The sequence below is a fragment of the Orbicella faveolata genome, unplaced genomic scaffold (assembly GCF_042242905.1).
Source record: "Orbicella faveolata isolate gen_17 unplaced genomic scaffold, um_ofav_v1 contig_2, whole genome shotgun sequence".
Taxonomy (NCBI): Eukaryota; Metazoa; Cnidaria; class Anthozoa; order Scleractinia; family Merulinidae; genus Orbicella; species Orbicella faveolata.
This window is the reverse complement of record NW_028301547.1, coordinates 11,395,675-11,405,287: the sequence shown is the minus strand read 5'-3', so window position 1 is coordinate 11,405,287 and position 9,613 is coordinate 11,395,675. Positions and strand designations below refer to the sequence as shown.

General features: G+C 38.1%; 1 protein-coding gene across 1 annotated transcript; it reads left to right on the top strand.

Annotated features, from left to right (window-relative positions):
• Positions 1-4,316: 4,316 nt before the first annotated feature.
• Positions 4,317-9,613, top strand: LOC110040043 (skeletal aspartic acid-rich protein 2-like). Its single transcript, XM_020745231.2, has 4 exons — positions 4,317-4,421; positions 6,740-7,335; positions 8,052-8,345; positions 8,690-9,613. The coding sequence occupies exons 1-4, from the start codon at positions 4,373-4,375 to the stop codon at positions 8,936-8,938; spliced, it is 1,188 nt and encodes a 395-aa protein (XP_020600890.2). The 5' UTR covers positions 4,317-4,372; the 3' UTR covers positions 8,939-9,613.

The window sequence follows — 9,613 nt, the reverse complement described above, 5'->3', positions numbered from 1 at the left end:
AGGGGTAGGGGAGTAAAACATCATAGGGGCAGCGGAATAGGCTTTTCTAAAAATCGCCTTCCATGTTCACACATCTTTAAATAGCTTTAATTAATACAAATTATCAATACGTGGCCAAATAAACCGAGCCTAAAAACCTGTCTGTCTTCAAAACAAGCGCTCTGAGCTCTGCAGGCCACAAATTGCCTCCCATCCCGAGTGGGGTACGTGGGTAAAATGAATACCCTCGTCCCAGGTCGCCCACGCGAGACATTTAAGAAGGCCACAAGTACAACAACAGCTATTTTCGTCCCAACGGCCGCTAAGCGAAGCACCATAACTGAGTATAGGAACAGAACCACATGCATGCATAGAAATAGAAAACCATGCAACCCTTCTTAGGTACGCCCTACGACGACGACGTCTCCAACCAAAGCGACAGCCGAAGCTCCTTTGCTTGTGTGGGGACTGACTCTCTCACCTTGATAATCTCTTTCTAAAAGTTAAAGAGCTGTTTTTTGAGCTTCTTGAGTTAATAGATTTAATACATTTTTCGGGGTTTCCATAATGGCAGTGGAGTAGTGTCACCTCGAATTGTAGATACCTTAAGCGTGTTAAGCGAATATATTGGATAATAAACAATGTATTTTTGGGCTTCTTATACCTCGGACATAGGTGAAACACCAAAATAAAACAAGGTGTTTAACAGTTTGAACTTTATTGTTTATGGGTATTAGAAGCTGATTATTTAAGAATTGAGAAGATATCCATGTAAGCAAAAACTTAATTAATTTCACTTTGTAATAACTGTGATGTACCAATAAATCTGACCGGAAATCCCCAAGGTAAAAATTACCCGAATTTGTCCAAATTCCCTCCCTTCCCATATGGTAATAAGTACGTCATTAGGCAGTCAGTGGTTGGTAGATAATGATGTCTCATCATGCTCGAGTCAGTCGGATCTGAAGAAGTATTTGACGACAATGATATACTGTTGTAACTCGCTTCGGCAAGTTAGAAGTTAGTTTGTTAGTAAAGGTCAATCAAAAAAGTGATTATGGATATAAATCTTTTTTAAATTGTGCAATAGGGCAACTTGTTGTAGTTAATATCATAACAACCTTGTAGCACTTTTAAGAATTCGGAGCAACTTTTTAGCAACGTTTAGATATTTTTGAGCAACTTTGAGTAATTTTGTTAAAATTTGGAGCATGTTGGAGGCAGGCTTTCTGAACGGACAAAGGACAGAAGCAACATAAAACAAACGCAGCGGTAAAACGTTTCTTTGGGAGCTAAAATAACTAACTGGACAAAAACACTTTAAGGAATTCTTAGCACTTGTGCATGTGACGTCAGCCGACTTAGTCCTGTGGAACTACTTATATCAAGTAATTAACTGAAGTGCTAGGAATGAGCCTCAGTTACTGAGCCAAATACCTTCAAGGTCAACTGAAAATGGGGTGCTAAGCAAACCATAACAGGAGTTGGTGGGAAACCGAAAATATTCAATAAGTTGACTTATGCCCGGCTTGGAAAGTGCGTTTTCTCCAAACGGCGCCAAATCGCACAATTCTTTGGGGCAACGTACGTAGACCCGAGATGGTAAATTGTTCAAGTTTCTATGTGGAAATAAACATTGCCTTAACATAGTCAGTTCAGAAGCCGATAACAAAGTTAATGGTTAGAACTAGATAACTGCAAATGGAGATTCGTAGGTGAAAATATAAACAGGCTTTTAATTGCTTATTATTATTTTTTTTTGTGAATCAACGTCGTCCTCGGCGCTGTCCCAGTGGCTTTAACTCCTCAATTATAGTCTATTGTCGAAATTATTCAAACGAATAAAATAACAGGCCATATAATTGAGTGCTTTTAGTCAGTCCTGCTGGTATAAGCCTCGCCATCAAAACGAAGAAAAGAATATTCTTGTTTCTATGCGCATGCGCAGGAAGTCCGGTCATATTGTAATTAGCCAGGTATACTCTGTATTACCTGCTATTATAGGCTCGGAACAAAGATTGGACGCATTTACTTTTGCAATCATTCTACTTTACAAAAAATCAGATCCATGTGTTTTTGTAATAATAATCAGTCAACGAATTACGATTTGTTCGACGTTTTAGCGATGTTATCATTTAAATTATTTAGGCTCTCGTGGACATTCCTTCTAAAAAAAGGGTCTATTTATTGTATGGACTAAACAGAATTAGTTAATCGGCCCGTAGAAGTGGAAATTTAAGCACTGAACTAAACGAAGTAAACGAAGTAAGAAAACGAATTGTGATTTCTTCAACGTTTTACTATGTTATCACTTAAAATATTTAGGAGCTCATGGACATTCCTACTGAAAAAGGTCTCTTCACGGCATGACCTAAACAGAATAAATTAATTGGCCCGTGGAAGTGGAAATTACAAGTAAACATATAACATATTAACGGTTAACATAGCCAAACCAACCTCAGCTCAAAACGTTTGAACTGATGGATTGCGACTCGAACAACATTTCATTTGGCCTATGCTATACTTGGCGCAAATTTTATACTGAGGTTTCGAAACAACTATCTCGACTGAAAAGAAAAACTTAGCACGAAAGAAATGGCTGTACGTAATAACGGAAGAGATTGGTAATATCGGGAGGGATGGAAATAACACATCCGTTGCACGATTATATTTTATTCACAACAAATTAAGAACAGATTTTGCGATAAGGAACAATATATTGACTCCCTAGTTAGGAAAAGAAGCCAGCGGATACAGCTCTGTTTTTTAATAAGCAGTTACATGGGGAAGTTATTGCAAGTGCCATTGCGCGAAATTAAAAGTGCTTAATAACGAGACCGCAAATAAATGCGCACTTGAACTATTTTCTTCATCTTTTGTTTGCTGCTACTCATTTAATAGCTGGCACGGAAATATTTAAATACTTCGTGTTGTAGAACTTTCAAATCGTGTTTGATAGCTTACTAAGCTGCCATTGCCCAATGTTATCATCACTATGTTTAGATAAGTCCGGTACAGACCACAGCTAAATGGCAAGCAAACACCATAGCGTTCCTATAGCAACTAGACTGTTTACTCGGTTGACTCTCAAGACAAGTTACGCGTGTGTTATTGAAGCACACGTATAACGTTTGGAATGTTTGATCGGCACGCATTACGGACGTATAGTGTGAAGAAAGAATTAAACCGAGTCAAAAATTGGTACACAGGTGATAAGACCTGAATAATCGATCTGAACAATGCACATACGATCCGCTTAAAGATAAAACTCTCAACGAAACCAATGTGAATATTGAGTTTTGTTTTTCACCAAGAAAAATTCTTGATTATATTATTAACTTGACATTATACGCTCTAATTGAGTCTCACTAGTAAGTTTGTTTTTGTCATGAAAGCACGGAGGCGTGGACAAATTAATCCATTCTACTTCAATGTTATTTACGATCTTAAAAGAAAATCTTCATTATAGTTCATGTATAAATACTACAGGGATTTTAACTGTGTATATAGTCGTGTTCTACGTCGTTTTAAACCGTGACTAACGTTCAGTTTCCAAGTAAAACTGTATATTGGCTCATTTAGCAAGACAAATAACAGCCAGTTTACCCGTCACGCGATAAAAAGAAACCTCGAAGTGAAAAAGCACTTAAATTAAGATTTTTGCCAGCATAAACCTTTTGTGATATTTCTGTAGTCCCAGGTTTCTCCAATATTTTTCAAAACAATGCCTCAATATGTGTGTGAAGATACTTCAGATGACTTCACGTGCAGAGGACATTTTAATCGAAAATGTTTTTCTCACAGCACAACACCAAACAGACGAGTTACCTAGCAACATTGAGTGCTTATTCAAACTTGTCATCTTGATAAAACACGAGAACGACCCAAATACACGAACAACGATGAGAATTAAAGAGAGTTTTTGGCTCTGTTTTTATTTTCTGTTCCTTTTTTTCTGTTTATTCAAGGCATTAGCGATGGAAATAGCTGTGTCTTATAACCACACTCCATCATCCAATATTTGAGATGGCAAATACTAAACAGTGAAATAGTAACACATATTCTATTTTACCTAGAGATAGAATATTAAAAGATTTTTTCTAAATATGTCACAGATACCCCCAGAATGAAAGATAAAAATACTGAACAATAGCGGAAGTGTTTTTGTCGAAACTGCTTGGAGACATAAAAGAACACACTCTTTAGGATCCAAGTGTTCACAAGTGTTCTTAACGAAACAAAATTACCATTATGACTTGAAAACTAGAAAGGGCCAGGAACTAATATCAAATGCTAAATAAATGTCAAAAAGATTGATTAATTATTTGTGTTTTCTAGTGATATATAAGGAGTGTTCCCCTCGCTCTGTTCATTTCTCATTGTGTGGACAGTCATGGCGTTTGCCCAGCAATTGTGCAGTGGTCTGGTACTCCTCTGCTTTGGTAAGTGAACTGACTCAACTATGGTTCGTTTTTATTCCAAGCATGACCGCAAATTATGATTATCAAGGAGGGGGGTGAATAGGCTTTCGGATCGACGGATTTGACCTTAAAAAGCGCTCGGATTGCGGATTTTTGCGGTGAATCGAGCGGATGAATTCGCGGATTTTGAAAACACAGTGAATCGTGGATCAGCTGTGAATTTTGGCGCGGATTCCGGATTGTGCCTGTCTTGATGTTCGGATCTTGGGTCCTAAACGAAATTTGGATCATAGGTCTTTCTTCAGCCTTGGTCGGTATGTTAATGAGTTCATCCAAATTATTTCTTTTTTCGAACGAAGCTCATTTCAACTCAGGTGTGAGACTGTTATTGGAATTGTACCGTATTATAATCATCAAGCATGTTGCCTTCTTTAATATTTGTGCGAAATTAACAAGGGCATTCACATTTACCAGTTTACCTTTAAACTTTTACACTTCTGTTTTCGGATGTGGTTGTGGTTTCGGATTTGAACAAAAATATTGGCGGATCGACGGATTTGGCGGAAAAAAGGCACGAACATACCCCTATTCACCCCCCTCATTAAGCCTGGCAGATTACATTTTAATGTGTTCTCATCTACAAGCCTCTCTCCGAAGGTTTATTTGTTGCGTTTAAGATAACAAAGGTTCGGTTGGAGAATTGCTATTATATTAAATATATTATATTTTGTCGTGCGAAAAGTTACCGTCTCGCAAAATACGATACAGATAGGTACTTACGTTGTAGTTGTTTTCGTACTGAGCTACATAACTTACTGGCGTTTGGTGCGGAATGTTTTAAAGATTAATACTCATTAGAACGTTGCGCAAGATTAGCTTTTTGGTCGTTAAATTAGAGCAGGCAAAAGCGACTAGAAGAATTGACAACGGCATAAAACTAGAAAGAAAGGAAAAAGGAGCGACAATGCCAATCAGAATTCGAGCTTTTCCTCGTTGTCTGGTTTCAGGCTGCGTGACTCTTGGCCAGTTTACTCGAAGTTCCGGAGAAAATGTTGTTTCCAATTTTCAAAATGACATATTTTCAGTTTAATTTGCTGCCTTGGAAGCTTGGCGCAGAGCAGTTCAAAGTGTAGATAAATGTTTCTAATCGCATGGTGTGATAAACATCTATATAGGTTTTTTATACTTGAACATTTTCACAGCGTAACTAAAAGGATTGAACACTATACAACTTACTTTATTAAACTCAAAGAAAATTTTACTGAAAACAACACATGCATAAAGTAAGGAGGTGCCATATGTCTATGCAGTTGTGGTCTCAGTTTACAACAGTACGAATCGATTCCGTCAAGAAAGAGCAACATAATTTTACTGTCGTATCGAATAAATTTTTCTTTACCACCCACAAAGCCATTATTATGGGTAATGACGCCGATGGGTCACGAATGCGCCGCAATATTTGATGAAGGCCACTTGTGCTATGCAGAAATATTGCAGTCAACATTTCAGTATCAATAAATTCCAGCATGTGATATCTAAATGTAGAATCTATTTCATATTTAAGCTTCCAGGAATATCGGCTTCTTACTAAGATGGCATCTGTTTACGCAGGCTAAACAGACTTCAGCTTTCTCTTTATAACGAATGTCCCCGCGATGCGAGATGAAATTCACGGCAGTTAATTCAGTGACAGAATCTTTCTTAAAATTTTGAGAGCTAGTGGCTTGGCTTCTTTGAAAGTTAAACGATTTCTAAGACCCAAAGCACTGGTCTTCAAGTAATCATGATGTCACGGTTGGTTTTTTTCTTGTGCGTACTATATATTGATAGCAGTTTGCGATATTCTGCTGATGTTGGGTGGATGACCAAATTACAAGCGACTTGAATTTTATAAATATCACCAGTTTCAACTTTTGTCGTGTACTGAAATAATCCCACGTGCCGAACCTCAAGTACGGAGGATTATAAACTCGAGGGTTTCTTGCATCATAAACCTTTCCTGACCTGATATTCATACGTAATTTTAGCACTGTATTAGTTACCACACCTTTTCCTCAGTCTAGTATTACAGAATATTTTCTCTGCCAAATGCTTGCCTGTTCCCTAAAATCACCTCCTGGCATCTATTTTAACAGGTTTTTTATGGTTACAACTGTTTCTCTATTTTAATAAAGGTCACCTGGTGATTTTCCACCATTATAATTATTATGATAGCGATGACATGATAATCAGTTTGTGTATTAGTGGAATCCAGCGCTGATACTTCTCACTATAGTTTTCATCATTCGCTGTTTCCATCGTTAATTGTTAACGAAGACTTTGTATTTTACACTTTACAGCTTTGTTTCTAGTTGCGTGTTTTGCCGACGAAGTCGACAACGATGACGTGAAAACAATTCGCGGAAGTAATGTCTCAGTCAGAATACTTGCTCGCTCAGGTAAACTCATGATTGTTCGAAATGACGACGACGATGATAAAGAAAATAGCAAAGACGATGATGACAAAGATGACGACACAGATGATGACGACAAAAATGATCAAGATGATCAAGACAGTGATGACGACAACGACGCCAAAGATGACGATGATGATGATGATGATGATGATGATGACGATGAAGATTTCGGGGATGACAGTGAGGACTTATTGTCATTTGAAGTGGATGGAATTGAAGAAAAAGATTCCCAAGGAAATGAAGTTGATGACAAGCATTCTGTGAAATCTTTTGACAACGTGAAGTTTACGTTTGGTCTTGTGGACAGGCAAGCCACTTTTCAAGGAATCCCTGTTACCAAGATGAACTACTCAGCATATCTTCCCGACCCCGAGGCCACTCTTGAAATCATAGTTTACCTCTTTCATGAAGCTGGGACAATCACGTTTGGGAACGAGACGTTTGCTGTGCAGAGTGAAACCGTCAAGTTCAACATTAAGGTAGCAATTAAAAATCTTCTGCTGCTGGCGTCAATAGCTATGCACACACTTGTCTTTCTTTAGATACGTATTACAAACTTACAGTATTGAAAATCATGATTACCTGAGTTAACAATTCGAGGGAGAGAAAAATCTTAAACGCCCAGTCAGGTTTAAGTACACAATCCCAATCCGAATACGATAATCTACTGGTTTAGGAAAGGGAAAGGTCAATTTCACGATCCTGGCACTCAGTCTAGCGGTATATGTTAACAATTTGGATCAGTATATTATAGGGGTCGTTGAATTCGTGCGGGGATTTTAAGCGGTTTAAAGAAGGATGCATACCGTTAAGAACTTGAATTGAACAACATCGTTATACCATCTTGTAAAAAGTTCCTGTCAGTTGCAATTTGACTTTTGTTCGAACGACCACTGTCTGGTCACACGTTGTATCCGCAACAGACGATATGTAAAAACATAGGGAGACCAACATATTGACATCTGCGTATTTTATCTGGCTTCCTTGACTTCAAGGGTTTTCTTTTAGGGTACGGGGTAGGGAGCTGAACATTCCGTCACGTCCAGTTTAGCCTTTCTGACCCTCTGATGTCAATTTATCTTTCAATTGCCTCCATGCTTTGATTTAACACCAGTACTGAAACGACGTGTTTGGTGAAACCAATTTTCTTAACAATCATTTAACTTAATTGTTTCTGTTTGCTTTCTCGTCATAGATAAGTAAATGGGATTTCTGTGACGATTCGCCCTCAGACTGTGGTAGTGGCAAAGCGGGAGAATACCTTGATGTTAGTCTTAAAGTCAAGAGCAAGGGATCACCAGAAGAAGTAGACGATGATGACCGTGAGAAGGAAGATAAAGAACCTATCTGTAAGGACAAGGATGATAAGGATGATGACGAAGAAAGTGATAACGACGACAATGATGATGATGATGATGATGATGACGATGACGACTGTCCCAAAATATTCGACTTGGGCGGGGAGTCGGAAATGGTACTTAACCAAGGGGTAAGTTGATGAGCCTGAGTGGTGAAGATTTCTTGGTTCGTAGAAAAACCTAACTGTCGTTTGGAGTAAAACGCTGACATTTCGAGTGCCAGCTCTTATCATTGGAGCAAATAAGAACTTAAGGGCCACGACTTCTTCTTCTGCAGCCATGTAATCAGAAGAATGGTCGCGCAGATCAAAAGGTTTAAAGGGGATGGTTTGTAGGCGAGTTTAACATTATATTTTACAGTGCTCAAGAGTTCAAGGAAGCGATCATTAGCTCATTGCAGAGTGTGCACATCTACATTAGGCTAAGCATGTGATGGGAATGTCACGTGTATTAATTAACAAATGTCTTTTTCCAGGTCATGATCGATGATGATGACTACACTGCAATGCCGGATGAATTTCCCAAATTCGAGAGAGACGACGACAAGACGAAATTCGTGTTTCGCATTCCGAAATTCGGCAAAAACGTGTTGGTTGATCCAAGCGTCAACGTAGGCAAAGTCAAGGTCGAGAAGGTGATCTTGCAGAACACGGCTTCCTGGTTACAGTTCAATCTTGCTGTTGCTGTCTTCTTTCAAGTTGCTGCCATATTTGTAGCTCAATAGCAAATTCCTCAGTGTAATATGTCTCAACTAATACAAATAAATTAAACCTGCAAAATCAATAGTGAACGCACTAATATATTACAGAGGTACGGTAGAGAGAAGTAACAAGTCTATATACTATGAGATACAGAAGTATTGTATGTTAGGAAAAACGAACTTACTTGTTTTTAAACTAGACTTGTTTTTCATAAGGCATGCAAGAACGTAATTTCCCCACACTGACTAGTGAAGATTGGAGACTGCGAAACCTCTTCTCCTAACCTTACCTTTCTCTTTCCACTGCAAATGCTAAGAACATGAAATCTTTGTTAGCTTTTTTTTACCAAGAAAACCCAATTATTACATGTTTATTTATTATCCTTGATATCAATCGCTATGTTAGAAAGTATTCCACGTTTTTAGCTGTGCGTCTATCTCAATATGGATACATTTAGGAGTTTGGATGGCACTTGATGGACAAACCATGAAAAGCGAGTATTTTCTCCCCAGGTTTTTCCATATCCTCGTCTTTTTTCGTGATGAACGTTCAACCTCGTTGACAAATCTTTTGAGCTCGATTACGACAAGCTAACTGACTGGCACACCTTTCAGTTTATTTTAAATTAACTTAGATATCACAGTACATCTATGATCTCATTCATGCGTACTTGTAATAAAGAATACCTTTTATGCTTA

Bases quoted from the DNA above. Each gene is read 5' to 3' on its own strand.
- LOC110040043 (XM_020745231.2), top strand. From the start codon at position 4,373: ATGGCGTTTGCCCAGCAATTGTGCAGTGGTCTGGTACTCCTCTGCTTT. The intron at 7,336-8,051 runs GTAGCAATTAAA...TTCTCGTCATAG, and splicing joins CCGTCAAGTTCAACATTAAG to ATAAGTAAATGGGATTTCTG. The intron at 8,346-8,689 runs GTAAGTTGATGA...GTCTTTTTCCAG, and splicing joins AAATGGTACTTAACCAAGGG to GTCATGATCGATGATGATGA.